This window comes from Emiliania huxleyi, assembly GCF_000372725.1.
Source record: "Emiliania huxleyi CCMP1516 unplaced genomic scaffold EMIHUscaffold_320, whole genome shotgun sequence".
Classification (NCBI taxonomy): Eukaryota; Haptophyta; order Isochrysidales; family Noelaerhabdaceae; genus Emiliania; species Emiliania huxleyi.
The window spans coordinates 61,339-86,435 of NW_005199600.1; the positions used below are offsets into that span (position 1 = coordinate 61,339).

General features: G+C 66.1%; 9 protein-coding genes across 9 annotated transcripts in view; 5 read left to right on the forward strand and 4 right to left on the reverse strand.

The window, feature by feature from the left end:
* Positions 1-990, reverse strand: part of EMIHUDRAFT_117062 (hypothetical protein) — a gene marked incomplete at both ends in the record, with an annotated part of 2,671 nt that extends 1,681 nt beyond the window's left edge. The window contains one exon of the mRNA XM_005773971.1: positions 522-990. Coding sequence (XP_005774028.1) covers positions 522-990 — 469 coding nt within the window. The remainder of the gene's footprint in view (positions 1-521) is intronic.
* A 418-nt stretch (positions 991-1,408) lies between these two features.
* EMIHUDRAFT_240965 (hypothetical protein) lies at positions 1,409-2,804 on the forward strand (the record flags this gene model as incomplete). Its single annotated transcript, XM_005773972.1, has 2 exons — positions 1,409-2,290; positions 2,730-2,804. 2 exons carry the CDS (start codon positions 1,409-1,411, stop codon positions 2,802-2,804), a joined length of 957 nt encoding a protein of 318 aa, XP_005774029.1.
* A 1,862-nt stretch (positions 2,805-4,666) lies between these two features.
* On the forward strand, positions 4,667-6,486 carry EMIHUDRAFT_458315 (hypothetical protein; the record flags this gene model as incomplete). Its single annotated transcript, XM_005773973.1, has 5 exons — positions 4,667-5,354; positions 5,602-5,783; positions 5,868-5,897; positions 5,965-6,221; positions 6,411-6,486. Coding segments are annotated over exons 1-5 (1,227 nt in total), but the record flags the coding sequence as incomplete, so codon positions are not given.
* An 812-nt stretch (positions 6,487-7,298) lies between these two features.
* Positions 7,299-8,610, reverse strand: EMIHUDRAFT_240968 (hypothetical protein; the record flags this gene model as incomplete). Its single annotated transcript, XM_005773974.1, has 3 exons — positions 7,299-7,742; positions 7,824-8,289; positions 8,375-8,610. 3 exons carry the CDS (start codon positions 8,608-8,610, stop codon positions 7,299-7,301), a joined length of 1,146 nt encoding a protein of 381 aa, XP_005774031.1.
* Positions 8,611-9,634: 1,024 nt separating this feature from the next.
* On the forward strand, positions 9,635-10,887 carry EMIHUDRAFT_117065 (hypothetical protein; the record flags this gene model as incomplete). The annotated part of the gene is made up of 5 exons (XM_005773975.1): positions 9,635-10,054; positions 10,403-10,443; positions 10,524-10,644; positions 10,710-10,739; positions 10,858-10,887. 5 exons carry the CDS (start codon positions 9,635-9,637, stop codon positions 10,885-10,887), a joined length of 642 nt encoding a protein of 213 aa, XP_005774032.1.
* A 74-nt stretch (positions 10,888-10,961) lies between these two features.
* On the reverse strand, positions 10,962-12,042 carry EMIHUDRAFT_458317 (hypothetical protein). The gene is made up of 2 exons (XM_005773976.1): positions 11,721-12,042; positions 10,962-11,649 (listed from the first exon to the last, which is right to left on the reverse strand). The coding sequence occupies exon 2, from the start codon at positions 11,429-11,431 to the stop codon at positions 11,138-11,140; it is 294 nt and encodes a 97-aa protein (XP_005774033.1). The 5' UTR covers positions 11,432-11,649; positions 11,721-12,042; the 3' UTR covers positions 10,962-11,137.
* A 3,270-nt stretch (positions 12,043-15,312) lies between these two features.
* On the reverse strand, positions 15,313-16,635 carry EMIHUDRAFT_117067 (hypothetical protein; the record flags this gene model as incomplete). The annotated part of the gene is made up of 1 exon (XM_005773977.1): positions 15,313-16,635. One exon carries the CDS (start codon positions 16,633-16,635, stop codon positions 15,313-15,315), a length of 1,323 nt encoding a protein of 440 aa, XP_005774034.1.
* A 776-nt stretch (positions 16,636-17,411) lies between these two features.
* On the forward strand, positions 17,412-20,024 carry EMIHUDRAFT_74837 (threonine-tRNA ligase; the record flags this gene model as incomplete). Its single annotated transcript, XM_005773978.1, has 6 exons — positions 17,412-17,623; positions 17,834-18,111; positions 18,279-18,691; positions 18,765-19,044; positions 19,065-19,417; positions 19,494-20,024. Coding segments are annotated over 6 exons (2,067 nt in total), but the record flags the coding sequence as incomplete, so codon positions are not given.
* A 2,175-nt stretch (positions 20,025-22,199) lies between these two features.
* Positions 22,200-25,023, forward strand: EMIHUDRAFT_240975 (hypothetical protein; the record flags this gene model as incomplete). Its single annotated transcript, XM_005773979.1, has 7 exons — positions 22,200-23,020; positions 23,181-23,295; positions 23,376-23,495; positions 23,568-23,639; positions 23,715-23,840; positions 23,912-24,047; positions 24,134-25,023. The coding sequence occupies 7 exons, from the start codon at positions 22,200-22,202 to the stop codon at positions 25,021-25,023; spliced, it is 2,280 nt and encodes a 759-aa protein (XP_005774036.1).
* Positions 25,024-25,097: the final 74 nt, after the last annotated feature.

The window sequence follows — 25,097 nt, forward strand, 5'->3', positions numbered from 1 at the left end:
GGGAGAAGGGGAACAAAAGAAAGTGGAGGAGAGAAAAAGGAAGAAGGAAGAGTAAGGGACAAGATAAAATAAAAAGAAAAACAGGAAGGGGAGAAGGGGCACACACAAGAAATCAAGGGTAGAAGAGAGAAGGGGAATCAAAAGGAAAGGTAAGCGCGCGAAACAGTAGTCAATGGGCTCGAGGAAAGGAAGAAAACGCCAAACAAACTACCACTCTACCACACTACAACTACTCGCACACCCAAACCTTTTCCCTCGCAACGCCTGACGACACCAAGCGCGACGGCGCGGCGCACTCGCACCATCACACGAACCGGCACCAGCTCCCGCACCGGCACTGATGACACCAACCGACCTCGTGCGCCGGTGGGCAGACTGCTCGCCTTCGAGGCGGCCACCTTGGAGGCGGAGCCTCGCCTCGGAGCCGAGACAGCAGCCGCCCGAATCACACCCTTCCCTGTGTGCCCGCTGGCACTCCGTGCTGCACTGGCGCTGTGCGGGCAGGCCGGCAGCGCCCGCACTCTTCAAACGGGAAGGTTTCCTCCCTTCCACGCCGCCAAACTCGTAGCACGCGAAGTACTCGCCCTTCTTCCGCTTGAACGTCACCTCCATCCGGCAGAGCGCCTCAAAGTCGCCCTCGGTCACCACACGCGCACCGCCCGTCTCGCCAGCATCCCCCAGCAGCTCTTCCATAGCGATGCACAGGTCGCCCATCTGCAGCGGCGGCAGCTCGTGCCAGTGGCTGTCCGTGTCAGTCAAGTCGTTGCCGTCGTTCATCGCCATCCCCGGCCGGCATCCCGTGCCCCTCGCCAAGTCCTCCTCCGCCCCGCTCTCCGTCGCCGAGGCCCTGACAGCAACGCGATGGCCCGATGCGCCGATGCGCTCGGCTCTCCATGCTCTGTGCCTCACCGCGTCGCGGCGGAGGCGGCGAGCGCCTCGTGTGCCAGCGGCCCCCGCGGCCGCCGCCACCACGTAGTCCTCGTCGTCCATTTGCGGCGGGCGCCCGGCAGCCAGCGGCAGCCGGCGGCAGCCAGCTGCAGCCAGCGGCAGCGGACGCAGTGCCACGGCACTCCGACTGGTCGGCTCTGAGCTCTGTGCCAAATTCGCCGCCCTCGTCCCGCCAACTCGTACCCCCCCCCCCCCAAATCTTCTGCACTCACTTTTTAGATAGGTAAATTCCTTTTTGTCACGTTTCCAAGGCGGTGCAACTTACGTCCCTCTCCACCCGCTTCGGCATGTCTGGCCTCGCGAGCAGGGTTCTCGACGCGGCGCTCGAGGATGGGGACATGCGCGGCCCGCTGGGCGGCATGTTCCCCGCCGATCTCCTCCTCCCTTCTTTTGCCGACGCCCTTGCATCGCTGAGCGGAAAGCTGCCAAAGGTTGAGCCGAGCAAGGCCAGCTCGCGAAAATGGCGTGGAAGGCAGGCAGCATTCAGGCCCAGTTCCCGTCTCTGACTCGCGACGAGTGCGCGGCGGTCGTTCTGTACACGATGGAGGACATGCCTCGCGAGCGATCGCCATACTACGTGATGAATGCTGCGCTGAGGGAGAAGAACCGGCAGGCGGTGAGGCCGTGGCGAGACTTTGTGTGGCTGCTGCTACACGCGCTGCGCAAGCTGCCGCCGAGCAAGGCGCGGATGGTCTACCGTGGCATGGCCGGATGTGTGCTTGAGGAGGGAGACGAGCTGCAGTGGTCGGCCTTCTCCAGCACGGCGACAAAGGTGGACGTGATGCAGGTTTTCCTCGACACGGAGGAGGCCACCGCGGGACCACGCACCATGATCCACCTGGAGCTCACCGAGCCGGTTGGCCGCGACGTCTCTGCCTTCTCCTTGTACCCGCAAGAGTGCGAGGTGCTGCTCCCCCCAAATGTCTGCTTTGAGGTCGTGTCGCAGTATAACGCCAGCAGCGGCCTCGTGATCGTGCAGTGCAAGCAGACGGAGAGCCTGGACCCGCTGCTCGATTTTGGCCGTAGAGGGGACGTGCCTTTGGGGCAGCCCGTCAACGAGGTGCCCATCGGAATGCCGGCCGACGACGACGGGGAGGAGCTTCAGGCCAAGATGGCGCGGCTGCAGGTAGCGAGGGAGAAGGCGGTGAAGGAGGCGGCGCAGCTGCAGGTCGCGAGGGAGAAGGCGGAGAAGGAGGCGCAGCGCGAGCGCGATGTGAGCCGATTGATCGAGCTCGGGGCCGAAATGCGTGAGCGGGCAATCGAGTTGCTTGAGCGACACGGGTCGTTGCAAGCGGCTGCGAACGCGTTGTGCGCGGCTGCGGACACCTCCATTCCTTCAGAGGTGCGGAAGTGGGTTGAGCAGCTGCGCAGCGGAGGGGACAAGCAGAAGGAGGAGGCCGCGTTGGAGCTGAGGAGCCTCGCGTGCAACTCCGATGACAACAGGGTGGCTGGCGATCGCAAAGGCGGGCGGCATCGCGCCGCTGGTGGCGCTGGCTCGCGGCGGCATGGAGGTGCAGAAGGAGTGGGCCGCGTGGGCGCTGTGGAACCTCGCTTACAACGACGACAACAAGGTGGCGATCGCGAAGGCGGGCGGCATCGCGCCGCTGGTGGCGCTGTCTCTCGACGGCACGGGCAGGCAGAAGTATCGGGCCGCGGGGGCGCTGCGGATCCTCGCTTTCAACGACGACAACAAGGTGGCGATTGCGAAAGCCTTATAACCCTATTTCGCGCACATACCTTACGGTGCACCACATACGGCATTTCTCATGTCCTTACTCTAGAGAACGAGTTCTCTTTCTTGGGCGTTGCTGACGTACGGCTTTACGCAAGAGGACCACCGGTGTTTTGCCTTTTGATTCGCGTTTACAGAGGTCAGCCGAATTTAAGATTTGAAGGCGGGGCGGCCGTGAGCTGTAAAATCTTGAAAGTGTGTGAACGCCCAGCTGAATCCACCCAGACTTGGATTCCCTTTTGGCCATCGCACACGTCTTCGGAAAGTCTTCGATGCGAGGAGTCCATGCTCCACCTCGTTCGCTCCGACCCTTCGGCCGATAGACCTGAGTGGCGGCCTTACGTCTTCTCGCGACACCCGCTCGCTGTGGCGTACAGATACTCCGCGGGTGGCTACTCGTTTGCTGGCCTGCTTCTGCTGCTCTTCGCTGACCGTATGCGATCTTACGACGCGGGCGTGTGGTGGTGCGCGCTCGGCATGGCGCTGGTCGTGCAGGGCGCTGTCGCGTATCTGGGTGACGTGCAGTCGTGGGGGCGGCCCTCGGTGTGGAAACAGCTGGATCCGCTGCTGGTGAATTTGGCCGCGATGTGTGAATTTGGCCGATTTTCTCCCCCCCCCCCCGGCCCCCCGCTACCCGGTTGCACTCGTGCGACATAGCGGGGGGCCACAACTACGTTTACGAAAACATAAGTCGTCCCGCGAGGTGTGAATTTGGCCGCGAGGTGTGAATTTCTGCGCGATCGCGTATTATGATCGGTGTGAAAACAGCATAGTAGGTGTGAATATAGTAAGTAGTACATGCCCCTGTGAGCTCAGGCAGTCCTCTAGTGTGCCTGGACTTGGCCTGAGCAAATAGTAGCGTTTGGGGCGTGAATTTAGCCGAAGTGGACCTTGCCCAGCAAGGTCCACCAGAGGCCATGTGTCGGGGCAGCCACAAGCGGGCTGGGCACGGGCGAGTCGACCTGACAGGCCGCTCGCTGCCCCAACTCGATTTAGCCACGGACTTGGCTCACACCCAGGTCGTTGTACTTCAAGGCTAAGAGTGAGTAGGACAAAAGAGTTTTCCCAGCGCGGGGCCATGTTCCCACGCGCTGCTCTCGGCGATTCTGGACCTCCCCCTTCCACACCGGCGAGTGTGCTTCGCAAGGAGGGTCCGGGGCTCACAGCATCAGAGCCCGGAGCCGTGTCCGATAACACTACCTCTCAATTTGGCCGATTTCCGCACTCACCCAGAATTCTCGGCACCGGCGACGCATGGCAGGCTGGTCATGACGCAGTTATAGGGTGTTGTGTGCCGTCAGAGTGACTCTCTGTGTGTCAGGGATAGTCAGGGCCGTCCATCAGAGCTCCAGTAAGCTCGGAGACACCCCATTAGTGCGACTCGACCTCTTTGAGTCACTGCCTTCCCGGCGGTTTGGCTGTAGAGCCTCTACAACAAACTCTACAACAAAATCGCGCTCTACATCGCTCTACAACGCACCCGCCTCGTCCCGCGGCGGATGTAGAGCTCTACAGCTCTACAGCGCTCCAGAGCGCTCTACATCTCTACAGCTCTACAGCGCTCTACACTCTACATCCTCTACACCCTCCCTCAGCGAAAAGAAAGCCAATTCGACTTGGGCCCTCGGGGAGGCGGGCGGCCTTCTCTCGAGGTCTCGAGATACACAAAGCGGCCAAGGACACAGGGGAACGGGAGCGGGGAGCCCATCGCGATTTGCTCACGTCAGTGAGGCGAATTCTTTTTCTGTCTGCTAAAGAAAGAAAGAAAACAGACAAGGCAAGGGAGGGATGGGAGGACGGCACGCCGCCACCACACAGGGATTTTTCTGTCTGCTGTGAGAGAGAGTTCGCTTCTTTAAATTCTTGTTGTCACTCCTCTGAAAAATTCTTTTTCTCGGATCTGGCGCGCGGGCGGGGCCAGCTTTACTGTTGTGCGGCTCAGAAATTCTTCGTACCTCGCTTCGGCTCGCTCACACCACGCTTCTCGGCCATGGACGAGAGCGAGGACGACAGCGACTGCAGCGTCCGGTCGGACCGGCCGACGCAGTTCAGGCTCAACGGCAAGTCGTGGGACTTTGAGAACCCGGTGACGCTCGTCCTGGCTGCAGCGCGCCAGCTGGGGATGGCAATCGGCCGCGACGTCAACCTGCTCTGGATCGCCGACGAGGCGCTGCTGGACGAGTTCGACGAGGGCGAGGCGGATGAGAGGCTCGGCGACGCCGTGCCCGCGGCGCCGCTCTCCGAGGAGGTTGCCAGCCACTACACGTCCCTCTACGAGGCTCGCTCGCGCACAACCTTCGTGCGCCAGGCCGCGGGCGCCCACCCGCCGCTGCCCACGCCGGCCGGGCGCCGAGGAGGTCGCGCCAGTCGCGCAGAGCGCGCGCGGCGGCGGCTTGCGCTTCGCGAGGCGCGCCTCTCCAACATCTCGGAGAGGAGCCGCGAGGACTCGTCCGGCACAGAGGCGTACTCGGAGAGCGCCTCCTCGCCCGAGGGAGGGCGATCCGACGAGCCGTGGATGCCGTCGGGGCGCGCGGCGCCGGCTAGGGAGGGCACGGCCGCGGGGCTGGCTCGCGCGCTGCCGCGGATCGACTCTGCGAGCCTGCAGCTCGACTTGCTCGACTCAGAGGCGGCTAAGGCGGAGCCGGCCGGCGGGGAAGGGGCTTCGGAGGCGGAGGGGCAGATCGAGGGGAGGCTGGAGGGGAAGCTCGAGGAGCAGTCGGAGGGGCAGTCGGAGGGGCAGTCGGATGGATCCGCCGGGCGAGGGTGCGGCCCGGCGGGCGAGAGTCAACCACTCTCGGCTCATCTCGGCTCATCTCGGAGGCGCTTTCGCAGGTGCGGCCCGGCGGGCGAGAGGGAGGGCGGTCGGCGAGGTGGGGCTGGAGAGGGTGCGGCAGCAGGGGCTGGCGGAGGGGCTGGCGGAGGGGCTGGCGGGGGGGCGGCGGGGGAGGCGGCGGGCGTGGGCTCGGAGGCGGCTGCCGCGGAGGTTGGGGATGCTCCCTTCGCGGTCGGTGCTGCCGTCGAGGTCGACTTTGACGACGAGGGGTGGTTCGAGGGGACTGTGGTTGGCGTGGGGCGAGGCGGGCGAGGCTTCGTCTATCGCGTGGCGCCCTCTCCTCCCCGCCCGGGCGAGGAAGGGCGGGACCGCGGGGCAGGTGTTGCAGTGAGCTCGACGCTGCTGCTGCTGTAGGCGCTTCGGTCGGGCGACGAGCACGACGACGTGGGACGGCTCCGAGGCCCTGTCTCTGCATGAGTCGGGGCAATCAACCCAGCTGATTGATGGACAGGTGGAGGGCTCCGAGATCCGGCCGCTCGGCTGGCGCGGCGGCCGCACGGCCAGCGTCTCCACGGAGCCAAACACTCGCTCGGACGCGCTCAGCGGCTTCGAGATGCCACCCTCCGCGCCCGCGTCGGACGTGGCTGGCCCGGAGCCGGAGGAGGCGGAGGCAGAGCCTTGCTTTCGCATCACCGACGCCGGAGTGGAGTGGAGCCCGATCGAGCCCGGCGCGCCGCCCGACTATGCCGCGCCGACGCACCTCCTCCTGTGCCAGGCCGTAGATGCACACTCGCACACTCGCGGCAGCCCAGGCCTTGGGCCATCGTCGCTCACACCAGCGCATCGGCTCGACACCACTCTTGCGCATCGGCTCGATGCCGGGCCATCGGGAGGTCTGCCACACAGAGGTGTGCAAAACCCTGCATGCACAGCAGCTCTGCGCCGTGTCCGACGCAGGCGCCAACATGATCAGCGGCTCGCTCGCTGGCCGGAGGTCAAGCTGGCGCGCCTCGCCGCTGGCCTCGAGGTGTAATAATACGTTTGCTTGTGAAGCGATTGCTCAAAAAATATTCCCGCTCGTTTCGGTTCTCGGCCAAGTGCTTCGCGATCGCGTTCACAGCGCAGCGCCGCGGGAGCGCGCGGTGATGACAGGGTGCCGCACAGCGCGGCGCAGCGCGCGGACACTCCTGCGGATCCTGGACAGCTCACTTTCGTCGACGGGACCGCGAGACGATCGAGGGGTCCCGTATCATGCGGAATCGACCCTAGAATGTAGAAAGGTGGTGGAGAATAAAGCCGTAGCGGAATCAGAGCCCTGACTATAGCGCGACACTAAAGGGTGTGGATGCTGGGTTCAACAAAATCGGGGGACGCGACCCACTCGCCACAGACGGTCCCGCGCCTCGCCGCTATGACGGCGACACGGCCGCAGCTCGTGTGCGTGTCGCCGTCTTTGTCCGGAGTGAATACTCCAACGCGCTCGTCGGTGACGGTGTCCCTGTCGCCCCCCCCAGCACTCCAAGGTGCCCCCGATCCGCGCCGAATGCCCACCTCGCACATAATCACATTATGGCGAGAGTGATCGGCGAGCCGAGGGACACTGCGTGCGCGGACGGCCGAGACGCGGGCCCGGCGGCGCCCCGCATAACGCACGCAACACACAACGACTATAGCATGCGGTGAAGAGCTGCAATATGTGGCGTGTTCCTGCCGCCTGCAGATCTTCTTTTATACAGTATGTTGTAATCACGGTCCACGCACAACTCGAGCAAGCAAAATCGGCACGTGAGTGCGCTGCGACAAGAGGGACGGGGACAGGGACGCGGCGTTGGCCCGAAGGATAGCTCAGATGGACGGTGCACCGTCGGCCTGGGCGAGGAGCGCTCGCACCTTGGGCACGAGGTTTTTGAACGCGTGGTTTGCCAGACATGCGCTCCGGCACGCGTCGATCTTGGCGCGGATGCGCACGAGGGCTCGCGCGGGTAGCGTTTTGAGGACATTGAGCAGCACGTCGATCTCACCTGGCTGGCAGGAGTCGTCCTCAGCAATTCGCACAAGAACCGCGCCGATGTCCTCGACGTGCTCCTCGGTCACAGAGGCGGGCATTGAGAGGAACAAAAGGCACGTCAGGAGGAGGATCACCAACGAATAGGGGCCGCTTGCACGGAATGCTGCCACCACTGCCGACTTGTTTCGCTGGGCCCACGCAGGTGCTGGCTTCCCGTTGGCCACGATGCGCCAAGCCCTCTGTCCTGACAAGTCGGCCACCTTCAGCAGCTTCAGCAGCCTCTAGTAGTCTTGCACCGAGTGGTGAAACGACCCCAGCGTGCGGAGGTCGCCGTCCTCGGACCGCTCGAGTAGGGATGGCACCTCACCCGCCTCCCACTCCAGCCGCGCGAGCAGCTCCGTCGTCACCTTCTCGTCGGCATCGACCGCGAGGCCGAGGTTGCGCCGCCGCGGGTCGTTGGGCAGCTGCGGCTCGCCGGGCTTCGGCGGGGGCGGCGTGGGCCGCAGCCGCGCAGGAATCGCGCGCTCAACGGCCTGCAGAAAGTGCCGGTTGACGCGTGCGGCGACGGCCATGTCCTTGGGAGAGAGCTGAAGCATGATCTGCTCCACGATGTCGAGCTCGAGCCGGACGCGGGGACAACCCTCAGGCCCCGAAAAGGTGTCGTCGGTGGGACCTGCAGCCGCAGCCTCCTTCCTCGCCGCCTCCCGCTGCTCGAAGGTGTCATTCAGCTTCCAGAGAGACATCGCAATTCCCCGCAGCTGCTCGGCTGTACCAGAGTTGAGAGCGTCCGCGCCGAGGGTTTTGAGGGTGTCAGCGGCAGACTCGAGCCTGGCAAGTCTCGACCTCAGACACGCCACCGCCGCTGCTGCCGCCACCGCCGGCGGACATGGTGGCGACCTCATTGGTGGCGGACTCCTCGGCGACGACGGCCTCCTCGGCGGCGGACTCCTCGGCAGCGGCGGACTCCTTGACGTCAGACACGCCACCGTCAAGGCCGCCGCCGCCGCCGCCAATGCGTGCAACCTTGCTGGGCTGCCGGTCCGAGTACGCCGAGCTGGACTCCGGCTCCGACTCGTGCGGCCTCTTTTTTGTTTCGGGCGTGGTGCCGAGCGCGGCGTTTGGCGTGGACGAGGACATACACACGCGCATATGGAGACTGTGATGTGTGTGGCACGCCGTCCTCTTGCGTCTGCGGCCTTTTTTAGCAAGTTGTGTAAGAAAAACTCGCCAAATGCTTTTCCACTCCCAGTTCTAAACGGTGAAAGAACGCAAAAAATTCTGGGGGTCGAGACCTACCTACATCGCACGCTGCCAACGAACCATCTCCACTCTCTACCCCTTTCTCCCGCGGCGCCCCTTCCGCGCGCGCGGCAGCAGCGCCGCCGGCGGCCCCACGCCGCATCAGCGGCGCTCTGTGCACAGCCTGCTGAGCACGCTCCCGACGAGCGGCGCGTCACGCGGGCCCGCCGCAGGCGACGCGGGCGGCGAGCCGATGCGCATGTCGTAGGCGTAGGCAGGGCTGGCGAAGCGAGGCGGCCAGTGCCGGCCCCCGGAGGCGGTTGCAGCGAGAGAAGCGAGGCAAAAGATACACTGTTGGAAGGGTGGGGAGCAGCCTGCCGTCGAGCGGCGCGCCGCGCAAGCCCGGCGCCGCTGCCGGCGGCCCGATTGGAGAGCTGGTAGTCGTGGTACCACCAAGCTCGCCATCGCGCCCGAGACAGGCCGCTTTGGCCCCGTAGACCTTCCCAGAGAGCTTGGCGAGGCTGTCCAGAATGCCGAGAGCATTCTGAGCAGGCTGCCGTCGAGCGACGAGCCGTGCTGGCTCGTCGCGGGCTGCGAGCTCGAAGACCCGCGCACAGAGCGTCGCCGAGCCTGGCGTGCCCGCCCCCTCGCCCGCGGCCGCAGGCGTGGAAGCCAAGCATCCTGGCGTCCATGGCAAGCGCTCACATGCCAAAAGACACTTCGCACCGCGCGAGACGTGACCAAAGCGGCAACTCGGCGCCGCGAGAGCAGCCGGTCGACGTCGGCACCAAGCGCGCGGCCGCCGGGCGCCTCCGAACCGACAGGGGCGCCGCGGCAGTAGAGAGCACTCCACCGCCATACCGTTTTTATGGCGGGGTGTCGAGACTGGAGGTCCAGAAGCCCCTACCCCTAAGAAGCCCGAACCCGAGCGGTGATGAGAGGAGGCATCGTTGGGGCGGCGGCGCTGCTGCTCCTGGGCTGCTCCGCCTACCAGCCTGGCGCGCCGCACGGGCCGCCGCTCCGCCATCAGCGCAGCCGGGCATCGACGCTGTGCGCTGATGGCAGCGCACCGGGGACAGACGGCGGCGAGGGGGCCGCGCCGAAAGACTCGGCTGCAGCAGAGGAGGATTCGCTTGCTCGCGATCTTGCGGAAGAGATTGGCACGCGGGAGTTCACCTCCGAGCTCTACGCGCACCTGCAGCGGCGACCTGACTACGAAACTTCTGAGCTGTACAAAGCTCTGCGGAACCGGATCGACGTCGTCGACCCAATCTACTCCAACCTGGAGGAGGCAAAGGGGCGCGAGGCGGCGGTGCCAACGCCCGGGCAGACCCCAGGCGAGATCATCGACCTGGTGCTGATCGCTCTCCGCGAGGACCGCGCGGATCGCAGTAACCCTGCCGCGGGCGTCGAGACTCTCATGCACGCTCCTCCAGCCTAACCCTAACCCTAACCCTAACCCTAACCCTAACCCTAACCCTAACCCTAACTCTCATGCACGCTCCTCCAAGCCGCCCTCCTGCCCTCCTCCCGGCCCAGCCTGCCCCTCCCGCCCGCCGTCCTTGACGCGCGAGGGGCGTGCGGCCAGGCGCTTCTCGGGGCCTGGCTCGAGCATCCACATGGGCTCCTCGGCCACGGCTCCGGCGCTGCTGCCGCACTCTCACGAGACATGTCGAGGACGCGTCCGGAACATGCCCCATAGGTCACGGCTCCGATGCTGCTCGGGTACTTTCAAGACTCAAAGTGCCGCCTCGCGCGCCTCTCCTCTTCGCCAGAGGGGGTCGAGGGCCCCAACGGCCTCCTCCGTGTGTTGTGTGTCGCAGGTACGCTGTGCTGCTGGACTGGGTGTCGGTCTCGTACCCGAAGAAGCTCGAGCTGTCCATCGACAAGAAGAAGGCGCTGCAGCAGTGCCTGCTCCGGGGCAGGAGTGGCGAGGCCGTGCCGGTCCCCTTCACCCCCGCGAGACCGCTCTCCCGCCCCGGCGCTCCACTCCTCTGCCCCGCGCGCAGGTGACCTTCCAGTTCACAAAGCACGAGACGGTCGACGGGCAGATCTGGCTCATCGACCAGGAGAGAGCCTCTCAGCCCACCTCCTCTCTCCCGCACCCTCCCGCACCCTCCCCCTCCCCCTCCCTCCCGCCCTCCCCGCCACCTCCAGGTGCTCGTCAAGGGCGTCTCCGCCGACTGACGAGGCCACCAGGCTTGCCGCCGCGTGCTTTTGCCCAGTGCAGGAGGGGAGGCCGACCGCCACGCACCGCGGCATGGTAGACGCCCTTGTTTGCTCCTAGAACGCCCTCGGCGCACCCTGAACCCGCACGGCCACAGCGCACAGGGCTCGCACTCACACCGCGCACCGCAACGCGTCACATATAATACACGTCCGAGCACAACACATATTGGCTCCGCTGTCCACAAGGTACGCCGTGTACGCGATTCCTCTAGAGTTTTTTACGGCGCGATTTTGTCCGAGAGGGCACGATGATCGATGACCTTGTGTGTTGTGTGAGATGCAACCATGTGTGTATATGCGCGAGGCTATCTCTCGGCTCTTCCACCACCGGATCTGCATCTGGGTGCGACAAGCCGCGAGTGGCACAGAAGTGGTGACTGGTGTCCCCCCCCGGCGAGGCGGCGTCGCGGCGTGTGCGCTGGGTGGGGCCGCCGCGGTCCCGAGGATCGGGCCAGCTGATGACCTCTTCTACACCCCTGGCCCTTCCCGGCATGCGAGACATGCACGGCACGCATAAGCTGCCTCCGTTGCAGCCCGGTAGCGTAGTACGATGCACCCTGGTCCCTGCACGAGCAGCGCCGAGGCTCGGGCCTGAGGCGCGGCGGCGATGCTCTCGTGTCTCCTCCGACGCTCGTCCTCGTGTCCGATGCCTCCCCTCTAGCGGAGGGCGAGGACGACCGCCACGTAGAGGAGGTACTTGGCGAGGAAGAAGAGGAGCTCCTGCTCACGCGGGGGTGGGGGTGGGCAGCCGCTCCAAGACGGCGTGTGCGGTGGCAGCAGGAGAGGCGCTCCATCGGTTGCATCAGCTGCCGGTCCGCCACGCTGACGATGGCAGCGACAAGCATGGGCGCGCCGGCCAAGCCGAACGTCGCGGCGTCGCGGAGGGACGTGGCTGGGGGGGCACCTCGCCACGTGGCGGGGGGGGGAGCCCGCCCGCCAGAGGAGGGAGGCGGAGGTGTATCAATCACCTTATGCCCGCCAGAGGAGGGAGGCGGCGCCGCACGCCAGCTCTCCCCTCCGTCGCTAGCCTGCGAGCCCCACGCGCCTGCCCCCCCCTCGACGGGGGCGACGGGGGCGACCGGGAATGGGGGCTGCTGCGGGGGAGGCGGCGGGGCCGCGAAGGGCGGCGGCGAGGCCGCGGCGCCCCAAGAGGGAGCATCAAGCCTACCCAGCCACGCCGCCTTGGCTGCGTCCGCCTCGGACGCGACAACCGACGACCCGGCCGCAGCTGCGGGCGGCAGCGGCGCCGACGGCTGCTGCGGCGGCGACGCTGCCGCTGGGAATGCGGGTGCCGGCGTCCCTGCGCCCCAAGACGGCGCCTCGAGCCTACCCAGCCACGCCGCCTTGGCTGCCGCCTCGGCGGACGACGACGACGACGATGCCGCCAGCGCTGCCGCCGCGGACTTGGTCGCTCCGCCCCAAGACGGCGCCTCAAGCCTAGCCAGCCACGCCGCCTTGGCTGCCGCCTCGGCGGACGAGGACGACGACGATGCCGCCAGCGCTGCCGATGCCGACGACGCTGGCGGAGGCACTGCTGCAATTAGCGGCGGCGGTGCAGCCTGCGAGGCGGCAGCGCCCCAAGACGGCGTGTCGAACTTGGCCAGCCACGCGGCCTTTGCGATCTCCTCCGCATCCATCGCCGGCTCGGCCGCCACCTCGGACGCCACGGCAGACACCGCCGCCGTCGCCGCGGCCCACGTCGGCGCGTCGAGCTTGGCCAGCCAGGCCGCCTTCGCCTCCTCCTCGCGCGAGAGCGTGTCGCACGCGGCGGCGTCGCCGGAGCCGCACGCCTCGGCCAGCTCCGCCACCGCCGCCGCCGAGCCGGCAACCTCCCACGCGGCCACGCGGGTGAGCGCCGTCGCCGCCTTGCCCCACTCCGGCGCATCGAGCCGGGACAGCCACGCCTGCGGGGCAGAGCGCGCCGCCGAGGCGTCGGCGACGGGCGCGGGCGGCGCGGGGGGAGGCCCCTCTCTGGCCTGCTTTGCAGCCTCCTCGGAAGCCTCCGGGTCGGAGCCCGGCGAAGCCACCGTCGTAGCGACCTCCGACACCGCCGCAGCCACGGCGCCCCTACGGGTGGGCCGCGGCTCAGGTCAGGGGCTCGGTCGGCGAGGCGTGCGGCACGGAGCGAGCGCTGCCAGGTCGGCGCGTCCAGCTTCTGCAGCCACGCCCTCTTCGCCTCCTCTTCCACGCCGCGCTGGCTGCACGCCTGCTGCACGCCCGCGTCGCACTTGGCTAGCAGGTCCGCCTCCGCGGCGGCGGCCGCCGACGCCTCCGCGACGACCGCCGCCGCCGTCCCCCACGACGGAGCGTCCAGCCGAGAGAGCCACGCACGCTTCGCAGCCTCCTCTGAGCCCGCGCTCGGCGGCAGCACGCTCGAGCCCGAAGCCTCGCCCCCAAGGGGACCGGCAGCAATGCCGTCGGGCGGCTGGATGACGTCGGGGAGGGGCGGGAGACCGCCGCTGCCGTCCAGCGCCGGGCCGTCTGCGAGCCAGGCTGCATAGTACGAGCTGAACTCCCCCTTGCTCTGCGCAAGGGTCGCCTTGTGCTGCGCGAGCTCCGCCTCCATCGCTAGGCGACTGGGCTCGGACGCCGCCCGCGCGTCCGCGCCGAGGGTCGCCACCCGGGCCTCCTCCGCCAAGAGGGACGCCGAGAGGCGAGCCACTCCCGCCTCCGCCTCGGCGGCGCGCTCGGCTGCCGCCGCGAGCGACGCGAGGACGTCGCCACGCGAGCCGAACTGGCCGTCGAGCTTGGGCGCGACGGCCGAGGCGACGGGAGCACCTCGGATCCGATGCGCAAGGAGCGGCGAGCGTATCACAGCAGCCGCGTGGAGCCACCACATCGTTGCCTTGATGTCGATTGATGGCAGCGCCCAGCTCGAGAGGAGAGCAACAAGGTCTCGAGGTCTCTGGGATTGTCCCGCCTGGGCGGGGCGGTGGGCGGGCGCGCGGTGCGGCATGGCGTGTGCGTGTGCGTGACAGCAACGGAGGACCGCTCGCAGAGGACCATTGGGTTTGTACTATTAACAACGAAGGCGCTCTCAAAAGAAAACTTCCTTCCACGTCGAGGAGAGCAACTGTCTCGAGGTCTCGAGGTCTCTGGAATCATGCGAAAGGTTCGAGACGTATTTTCTTCTCAATAACAATGCTGTGAATGATGAATTTTAAATAAAGCTCGAAGTGCTCCAAGTGCTCCAAGTGCTCCAAGTGCTCCAAGTGCTCCAAGTGCTCCAAGTGCTCCCTCGCACGACACTGGTACACCCAGCCTCCACTATTCCCGGTGCTCTGTCTGATACAGGTAATGTTTTGTAGGGAGACGGGGGGGGGGGCTCCTCTGAGGGCGGGGGCCCGCGGCGGAGCCGCGAGCAATGAACCGCCCACGGCTGGCGACCCGACGCTGATCACCCTCACGGTAGACCCGGACTACGATCACCGCCCGATAGCGGAGGGGATTCAGCGGACCTTTCGGGGCAACCGGGGAGTCCGAGTCGTATCCCCCCCCTGGCCCGGGACGGTCGCGGCCGGGCCCGCGGCGACCGCGGCGGCGGGGACCGCCGGCAACCTTGACCTACTGCTCCTCCTCCACCATCCACTTCCCTCCCGCTTGGCGCGTGATGATGAGGAGATGCCACCCAGGCCAGCCAGGGCAATGACCAATGTTGTGCGGCGCTGTTTCTCAAGAAGTCAAGATGGAAGCAGGAAGCTTCCATCCAACACGTCGCTGCGCGCGGACGCGGTCGCCGGCGAGGAGCTGGCGACCCACACGGCGCCGGCGCCGCATCGCGTAACCAAGAAGAAGGCACAGCACAACGCGCCCAAGAAGCACAAGAATTACGGGCGCGGCGGCGGCGCAAAGCGGTAGAGGGCGCGAGAGCCCCTCTCAACCTAGTTAGAGGCCGCACCCGCGAGCCTCTTGCCTCCCCTGGAGGAAATTGCCGCGGCGCCGTGCTGCCCCGGGGTGGGGCGGAGCGCTCGGCGGGGCGGAGGGGGGCGCGAGGTGGCTGGCGCGCGCGGTGCCCCGAGGTGGCTGGTGCGCGCGGTGCCCCGAAGGGCGGCGCCGAGCAAACACACACCCCTGGACTCTGGAACTGGCTGTCTTTGGATGGATGGAGGAGACGAGTCTGGCTGGGTCTGGGACTGTGTGACTCTTCCGGCGCCCGGACACGCACATCGCATGTGCGAGTGATCGGGCGAGAGGAACTGCGTGCGACGGCCGACATGCGGTGAAGAGCCGCAATATGTGGCGTGTTCCTGGCCGCGTCGAGATCTTTTCTTATGTTGTAATCACGGTCCACCCTCTACTCGAGCAACAGCAAGCAAAAAGGCGGCACGTGAGTGCGCTGCACAGAGGGACGGACAGGGACGCGGCGTTGGCCCGAAGGATAGCTCAGATGGACGTGCCGTTGGCCTGCGCGAGGAGGGCCCGCACCTTGGGCGCGACCGCGAGGTGGTTGAAGGCGTGGTTTGCCTGACATGCGCTCCAGCACTCGTCGATCTTGGCGCGGATGCGCGCGAGGGCTGGCGTGGACAGCCTTGCGAGGAGGTCCAGCAGCTGTTCGATCTGGAGCGGCGAACCGGAGCCCAACGCTGTCTCAGCGATCCGCGCAAGAAGCGCGCCGATGTCCTCGACGTGCTCCTCGGCCACAGAGGTGGGCATCTTGTGGAACAACAGGCACAGGTAGGTTTGGATCGTCGTCGAATTGGGGCCGCTTGCACGCAATGCTGCCTCCACTGCCGACTTGTTCCGCTGGACCCACGCAGGTGTTGGCTTCCCGTTGACCACGATGCGCCAGGCCACCGCTCCAGAGAGGTCGTCCACCTTCAGCAGCTGCAGCAGCCTCTCGTCGTCGAGCAAACTGTGCAGCACCGAGTGGTGAAACGACGCCAGCGTGCGGAGGTCGTCGACCTCGGACCGCTCGAGTAGGGATGGCACCTCACCCGCCTCCCGCACCTGCTTCACCTGCTGCTCCAGCCGCGCGAGCAGCCCCGTCGTCACCTTCTCGTCGGCATCGACCGCGAGGCCGAGGTTGAGCCGCCGCGGGTCGTTGGGCAGCTGCGGCTTGCCGGGCTTCGGCGGGGGCGGCGGGGGCCGCAGCCGCGCAGGAATCGCGCGCTCGACGGCCTGCAGAAAGTGCCGGTTGACGCGTGCGGCGACGGCCATGTCCTTGGGAGAGAGCTGAAGCATGATCTGCTCCACGATGTCGAGCTCGAGCCGGACGCGGGGACAACCCTCAGGCCCCGAAAAGGTGTCGTCGGTGGGACCTGCAGCCGCAGCCTCCTTCCTCGCCGCCTCCCGCTGCTTGAAGGTGTCATTCAGCTTCCAGAGAGACATCGCAATTCCCCGCAGCCGCTCGGCTGTACCAGAGTCGAGAGCGTCCGCGCCGCGGGCATTGAGGGTGACAGCGGCAGACTCGAGCCTGGCAAGTTGCGTCTCGGTGGTCGCCTCCTCGGTGGTCGCCTCCTCGGTGGCAGCCTCCTCGGTGGCAGACTCGGCGGCGGCGGACTTGGTGGACTCCTCGGCAGCGGTGGACTTGGTGGCGGACTCCTCGACGACGACCTCGGTGATGTCAGACACGCCACCGTCAAGGCCGCCAGCGCCAGTGCGTGCAACCTTGCTGGGCTGCCGGTCCGACTCCGGCTCCGACTCGTGCGGCCTCTTTGTGGCGGGCGTGGTGCCGCCGAGCGCGGCGTTTGGCGTGGACGAGGACATACACACGCGTATATGTGTGGCACGCCGTCCCCGGGGCCTTTTTTTTCTCTCAGAAAGATCGCTTTTCCACACCCAGTTGTAAACGGTGAAAGAACGCGAAACGAATCTGGGGGTCGAGATCCACCTACATCGCACGCTGCCAACACGAACCATCTCCACTGGACTCTCTACCCCTTTCTCCCGCGGCGCCCCTTCCGCGCGGGCGGCGGCTCCCCGGGCATCATGTCTTGCTGCTCGTAATTAATTGCGGGCTGCTTGCTGGTGTGCACACACCGACGCCTCGGCACCAAGCGCGCGGCCGCCGGGCGCCTCCGAACCGGTGGGGCGCCGCGGCAGTAGAGAGCACTCCACCCGCCAAACCGTTTTTCTTCTTCGACTCATCTCGCCTGGAAAAGAAAAGCGCACGAGCAAGCCAGCTGCGTGTACCACTGCTAGCTCCACGCCCAGCAGCTCCGCGTCCTTGCGTCCGTCCGTGTGGATTAAATGTCATCGAGCTCTCAAGCGATGCTCGACAACAGCGCCGCGCTCAAGAAGCTGGCCGCGCTGTACCCAGAGCTGTCGGCCACAACTCTAGCCGCCGCCGCGAGCGACATGGCCGCCGCTGACAGCTCGCACTCACGCAAGGAGGGCAAGCGCACCGCTGCCTCGAGCGGCGGCGAGATCGGAGCAGGCCGGCTCGGCGTGCCCTTCGACCTGGCAGCGGAGCCGGTGTGCGCCGCTCGTCACACGCGTGGCGTGGCGCGCGAGGAGGTCCAACACTCCCACCCCTTGGGCAGGCCTGGATCGGAGAGCGGCTGGCGCTGCTCGAGGAGATCAAGCAGCGGAATGCGGCGGCGCTGGAGGCGTTGCCAAAGCCGCCGATCACAGTGACCCTGCCCGACGGCAAGGCCATCGAGGGCAAGGCGTGGGAGACCTCGCCCCTCGACATTGCCTCCGGTATCTCAAAGGGCCTCGCCTCTGCCACCTGCGTCGCCTCGGCTCGCCGCCTGTCGGCCCACGGACGGCAGCGCGAGCCTCCTCGCTCAGCGGACGACTGTTTGGCGGTAGGTCCGCTACTCCAAGCGCCACGCCGGGACGGTGCAGATCGTCGACGCCGACGGCGACGAGTCTGCGGGCGGGGCTCCCGCGGCGGCAGAGTGGGAGATGTGGGATGTGCAACGGCGCGGCTCGTCTGCTCCTCCCCGCCTCCCTCCGCCAGCACGTGGGCCTCACCGCGCGGTGGCCTCGTCAGGCCTCTCGAGGGAGACTGCGAGCTGCGGCTGCACAAGTGGGACGAGCCCGCCGGCAAGGAGACCTTCTGGCGCCCTCTCTCTCCCGCCGACCGCGCAGCTTGCGGGAGGGAGGCGCGAGGGCTCAGGCGCGGCTGGCGGTGTGACCGTAGGCACTCTTCGGCGCACGTGTTGGGCGAGGCGCGCGCTGGCCCGGAGAGGAGACGGGGGAGGAGGGGCCTGGCCAGGGCTTGGCCGGGTCGGCCGGGTAGGAGAGGAGGGGAGGGCGGGGCAGAAGGGCTGCACAAGGGTCCCCCGTGCGGGGTACCCGTGCGGGGTACCCGTGCGGGGTCCCCGTGCGGGGTCCCCTCGAGGGGGTGGCAGGCCTTCCCCCTCTGGCCGTGATGAGACGCACTGGGCACTGACCTCGATGAGCGAGATGCCAGCGGCCTAGAAAACCGCGCTATCTGAGCCAGCCCCCCCCCCCCTCTCCTCCAGGCCCCTTTGTCGACCTCTGCCGTGGCCCACACCTCCCAAACACGGGCAAGGTCAAGGCCTTCGCCGTCACGAAGACGTCGGCCGCGCTCTGGCTCGGCAAGGCGGGCAACGACGAGCTGCAGCGCGTGTACGGCGTCTCCTTCCCCGACAAGAAGGAGTTCGCCGAGTGGAAGGCGCTGCAGGAGGAGGCCAAGAAGCGCGACCACCGCGCGATCGGCATCAAGCAGGAGCTCTTCTTCTTCGACGACCTCTCGCCCGGGTCGTGCTTCTTCCAGCCGCTCGGCGGTCGGCTGTACAACAAGCTCGTCGAGCTCATCCGCGGCCAGCTGTGGCTCCGAGGCTACGAGGAGGTCATCACGCCGAACATGCACAACCTCCAGCTGTGATGAGTACTTTAATTAACTGATTAAAGTTATTAAACAGGTCATCACGCCGAACATGTACAACCTCAAGCTGTGGCAGACCTCTGGCCACGCGACCAAGTACGCGGAGAACATGTTCATGCTGGACTGCGAGGGGCAGCCCTTCGCGCTCAAGGCGATGAACTGCCCGGGCCACTGCCTCATGTTCAAGCACCGCAAGCGCTCCTACCGCGAGCTGCCCCTCCGCATGGCCGACTTCGGCGTGCTGCACCGCAACGAGCTCTCGGGCGAGCCTCCCCCGCCGAGACCGGCTCTCGCCCAAGGACGCGTCCCAGTGACATGTCCACGCCGCGCCCCGCAGGCGCGCTCACCGGCCTCACGCGCGTGCGCCGCTTCCAGCAGGACGACGCGCACATCTTCTGCATGGTCTCGCAGATCAAGCAGGAGATCGCCAACGTGCTCGACATGATCTCGACCATCTACGGCTGGCTCGGGATGGACTTCGCGCTCAACCTCTCGACCAAGCCCGAGAGCGCGCTTGGCGACGCCGCGGTGTGGGAGACGGCCGAGGGGATGATCGCGGAGGCGCTCGACGAGTACCAGGCCAAGAGCGGCCGCGGCTGGTCCCTCAACCCGGGCGACGGCGCCTTTTACGGGCCGAAGATCGACATCCACGTCTACGACGCCCTCAAGCGGCCGTTCCAGTGCGCGACGGTGCTCGTCCCGCTGCCCCCGCCGCCGGCGTGCCTCCCCGCCCTGTCCGACGGCGCGCGCCCCTTGGCCACGCCAGGTCCAGCTCGACTTTGTGCAGCCGCAGCGCTTCGACCTCAAGTACATGACTTCGGGCGCCGCGGCGGCTGCTGCCGAGGCGCCCAAGGACGGGGAGGAGGAGAGCGCGGCGGGTGCCCTACCGCCCGGCTACGAGCGGCCCGTCATGATTCACCGCGCGGTGCTCGGCTCGGTCGAGCGGATGATCGCCATCCTCACGGAGCACTTCGCCGGCAAGTGGCCCTTCTTCCTCTCGCCGCGGCAGGCCGTCGTCGTCCCCGTCTCCGCCGCGTTCAACGAGTACGCCGAGGAGGTGCGCAATCAGCTGCACGCCGCCGGCTTCTACTGCGACGTCGACGCCTCGAACCGCACCCTCAACAAGATGGTGCGCGAGGCGCAGCTGTCGCAGTACAACTTCATCCTCGTCGTCGGAAAGGAGGAGGCGGCCGAGGCGGCCGTCAACGTGCGCACGCGCGACAACGAGGTGCACGGCAAGAAGACGGTCGAGGCTCTTCTCGCCGACTTCAAGCAGCTCCTCGCCGACCACAAGTGACGCAGCATGTGCCGCGCTGACCGCTTTCACAATCACATTGGATGCCATGTGGCTAAATCCTGTTCGTTTGTGAGTAGGTGAATTATACGTGTGTTGGTGTCGGATTAGTGGCAGCACGCTCTTGCAGCGGAGCTTCGGGCCCGTTCGAGAGCGCGTCATGCATCTGTATTTGTACTAAACACAAAGATGCGGGACGACGAGGGCCCGCCCGGGGGGCCCCGAGCGTTGGTTTTGCTTTATTTTTGGTAATAATTTTTGATATCTCTCGGCGTCGGCTCGTGTGCCTGCGCTGTGCGGCGGCTGACTAGTTGCAAAAAGTCTGTGGTGCAAAACCCGCCCAAAACTACCAAAATCGCTGTCACGGCCAGCTCGGCACTATCTACTCAAAAAAAGTGACGTAGAGCACCCACTTTTTAAGCGTTCGCCGCATACACAAGGTCCGCCTGCGTGCGGCGCCAGCTTCTCAGGGCCGTAGCGCGAAAAACGACGGAGGAGATGCATCCTAGCTGTCGCCGCCGAAGGCGACTCGACGCCGCTGAGATCGGAGATCAAGCTCTGACAGGTCACACGTCGCTCCTTTGACGCCGACGTGACTCACCCGTGCAGAGCGCATCAGGACACGGTCTCGACGCGCTCGGTACGACGCCTGCGACCCGTCTCGGGTCAGGTGGCACGACGCTCATCGCGCCTGCCAGCGCTGCCGTGCAGGTTGCCACGACAAGGTTGAGCACGCTTCTATACGCTCGCCCAGCCTTCCTTTCCATCCCATTAGGCAGCCTGGGAACGGTGGCGGTCAGAGGCAAAGCCTGCGAGGGGTGGTGGAACCACATGTCACGGCCACCGCCGGCTCGACGCGACGATAGCCTCCGGAGGCTGACTTTGAGGCACCATCATCGGACGATGTCGACGAGTTGGGTCGCTCTCGCGGTATCCAGGTAGCCCCCCATACTAGTATCACCAGCCATGGCCTCAGGGAGCGCGGGCGAGGGCGCTGGGAGCAACACGGACAAAAAAACATCAAAAGTGGTCATTGTGACACCACCCGTATTTGCAACTAGTCGGCTGTGGCCTGTGCCGTGGGGGGCCGAGCCGCCTCGGGGTGGCGGGCGGGCGGGCGTTTTGAAAAACAGAAAACAGAAAGCAGAGGGGGGCCAGGGCCCCCACTACGATTAGACCGAGACACGCACCTGCGCTGGCTCCTGCGTGGGACAATGGCGAGAACAGTCAGCACATGCACACTTCAGCAGATTTCAGCGGAGAGGCCGGGGGGGGGGGGGGGGACCAGGGGGCGACCTCCCCACACGGCAGGTTGGAAAGGGCCCGCTGCACCGCTGCAGAGCTCCGCCGGGCGGCAGCAGAGACATCGGCGGACGGGGGAGCACGGGACACACGTCGGCATAGGAGGGGGGTGGGAGAGTTAAGCCAGGGTGCAAAAGCACCGTCTCGGCAGCGAGGCCCACGATGGCGAGGGCGGCAGGCGACGACTTAGGCGAGACGGCGGCGAGGGTGGCGACGGTCACGATGAAGGTGGCTTGACGAATGGATGACGCCATCGCGCAACATGACATCCTCGATGTCGTCGTCCTTGCCGCGGAAGGGGCACGCGCCTCTGAAGATCGAGGCAAGTATCGAGGCGCGTGGCTCAAAGCCGGCGCTGCGCGGGTGCGTGCCCATCGCCCCTTTTGGTCGCCCTAATTACATGTTATTCGGCGGATGCCGTTTGGCTTGTTGGGGTCACTCACACTCGCACGAGGCAGGCTGTTTTTGACTGTCTCTCCATTTTGTTTTTGTTTTAAGTCTAGGGGGCCCGACCCTCAGCCGCAGCCGGCCGGCGGCGGGCGGGCGCCCACAGACCGAGAGATCAAAAACGCTCGGCGCCCGCGGGCGACATCGGTCTCCACCGGCCGCGGCCCCGGCGCCCTCGAGCGGCCGCGACGCCGAGCGATAGATACAAGATAGCCGATCGATCTCCCGCTCCCTTCCTCTCCCGACATTTCACTCCCATTTCTCTTCAGCTAAAGAAACTCCCATGAACACCCCAATCTCCAAACCAAAATCATTTTCACCGGGTTTGGCTTTTTCGGCGTCGATTTTCGTCCAATTTTACGAACGTCGCGCCTTTGGAATGCCACCCCACCTACGCGCGCGCTCACACGTCCGGAAGTCCAGCAGCACATGACATTGAGCGCGCTTCTGAAAGCGCACTTTCCTACGTGGACCGCGCCTACTCCTGTGGAGGGCATGAGCCCCGCCGCTGCGTGCCAAAAGGAGGTGCTGGCAGCCCTGCGTGGAGTGAGCACCTGGGCGGGCTGCCATACTGCTGGCTTCCAGTGCGGAACCATCACAGGCAAGAGACAGCAGGTCGACGCCTACACAGCACACGCCTCAAATTTGGCAGCCAGGACCGGGTCGACATCCGGACCAGTGGTGTGTGAGACGGGACTCTTTCGCGGCGGCTCAGCCACGGTGTGGCTATGTAGCAGCCCGCACGCTCGCCTCATTGCCTTTGACCTCGTCGTCGACCCGAATGTCTCGGCTGTGCTACATCACTACTTCCCCGGCCGCGTCACTCTCGTCCAGGGCTCTACCATCGAAACTATCCCGGTGTTCAGCCGCAACAACCCACAGGCGCAATGCGATATCGTCAGCGTGGACGGGGGGCATTTTGGGTATGTGCCGCTGCTCGACCTCCGAAACCTGCGCGCGATGGCCAGCCCCGGAGCGCTTGTGCTCATGGACGAGGTAGGCTTTCTCGACGTCAGCAATCAGTCCAACGAAGTTGGGCAGCCACTCCTCGCGAATGGCGAACGCGCGTGCTGCCCCGACACCACGCTAGCGTGGACGACAGCGACCGTGACTGGCTTGGTCCGGCAGCGGAGCTGCTTCCCGCCCTCACAGAGGAATGGCCGCGGCTGGTGTGAGGGCGTCTTTTCCAGTCACGGCGGCGATAGCTGGGAGTGGGGAAACAACGTGCTCGGGAGCAGTCGCGTCGCACCGTCTCCGCCTGTGTACCGCGCAATGAGACGCCAACTCGGCCTGGCAACAGCGGCGAGCGGCAGCGGCAGCGGCGGCAGCGGTGGCGGCGGCGGCGGCAGCGGTGGCGGCGGCGGCGGCAGCGGTGGCGACGGCGGGAGCGCTCCACAGGTGTGCGATCAGATTGGCCATTGGCGCTGTGGCAGCTGCGGCGATGGAGAATCAGTTGGGACTCACGGGACTGACTGCGCTGCCACGCCACTCGAGCCCGCCTGCGATCCGCTCCTCGGCTGTGCCGGTCGGCAGTGGTTTCGCTGCAGCACGTGCTCCGCCGCCACGCCCCAGACGAGCGCCCCTCCATCCATTTCGCCGCCCGAGGCATGCACGCACTGCTTCAGCAGCAGGCACGGCGAGATGGAGAGCGCGGAGCTGGCACGCGCGAGTGCATCGCGGACAGCGGCCATACACGCCTCGACCTTCCAGCGCCACATCTCCGACGTCGGGCGCCGCCGTCGGAGCCATAGCGCATTCCTAGACGCCACGTCGAGGGCAGCACGTGAGCGCTGCGAGGAGAGCCCACTGGTCGCAGAGTTCCATCTTCCGCTGCACTACGGCGCAGGCAACGACTCGCAGCAAGTGATGGTGCAGCAGCGGCGATGCACACATGCGTGGAGCGACGCGGACGGCTCCCACACGTGGGTCATCCACACCTTGCAGGGCTTTCCGCGCTCTCTACCAGCGGGCTCGATGATTCGATGGGGTGGCTGGCACTTGTCACAGCCCGCTGGCCACACACTGACGACGGCATACTTTGTCGGCACGACTGCGCACGATGGCAGCCAGGTGCACGCGCTTCGAGTCACATAGAGTTAGCCTCAAAGCTGACTCTCATCCTGACTCCAACCCTGACCTAGGTTTACATGCACCACATCCACGTGAATGACGACGACCGCAGCCGGCCGTCGCCCGGGCTCGACTTCCAGGTGCATGGCGACAGCGTGTGCCTGCCTGAGCTGGGAGGTGAGGCGTGCCTTCTCTTTGACCTACCAAGTGCGCGAGCCCTTGTCCCGTCCACCCCGAAGGTTTATTCCGCTCCGCTTACCGCTCACCCCCCTGCCTCGTTTCCTCCCGTCCAGGCACAGAGGCTGCCTCGTTCGCCTTTGTAACGCGGCCGCTCTACCGCTCCGACGGCGCCTTTGTCGCACGGCGGGACCTCGCGACGCCAATGGTGCCCATGGTGGCCTTCCGCACGAGCGAGCCTCTCAGCTCCGCGCCGGTGGTTCCGCTCTCGCTGCTCAACTTTGCAAACAAGGGGGTTGTCATGCCCTTCGCCACCTTCGCGCTTCCCAAGGAGGGGCTGCATGCACAGTGGTTCACCGCCCAAGCCCCGTACACCGGCTGGCTGGCGCACGCCTTCATCCACACCCACACGCGCATCTTCTCTGACGTGTGGGTCTACGCAGCGGACGCGAGGGACCTAAACCTCGACCGCGGAGGGATGATGCAACGCGGCTACTCTGGTGCGCCGCTGCTCAAGCTGCAGAGCCGGCGCGAGCTCGAGCAGGTGCTGGAGGCCGCGAGGGATGCGCGGCTTGTCTGCCGCATCGATAGAAATAGCGTACGCTTCTCGGCCGACCCTCGCAGCGGAGCAAACCTGCAGGCGGACAAGCACACGCACCGCAGATTGCTCGACCGTGCGACTCCGCTCACATGTGACCGCAGCTGGGTCTTTGCCGAGGGCGATCCCATCACCGTGGTCGGCCTTTTCGAGGCAGGGCTGGGCTTTCGGAAGACAGCTGAGTGGGCGGTGGGCTCTCAAGACGCGCTGTACACGCCCGAGTTGTTCAAGAGGAGCGACATCTTCTTGCAGCACCTCGGCCTGCGCATGTTTGGGGTGCGGCAGGATGCGCGCCAGCTCGGACTCCGCGAGGCTGGACGCGCAGTCTGCCCCGTAACATGGGCAACTTACGTACCGGAGGCCGAGGGCGCTGCTGTGACGCCGCTACGGTGGGTCACGTGCGGGTGAAGGTCCCGCGGAGCTTGTACACGGCAAAATATGTACCAGGTACGGCTTTAAAGACCGACTTAAAGACCGCCGAG

Coding starts and splice junctions, on each gene's coding strand:
- EMIHUDRAFT_458317 (XM_005773976.1), bottom strand. CDS start 11,431: ATGTCTCGCATGCCGGGAAGGGCCAGGGGTGTAGAAGAGGTCATCAGC.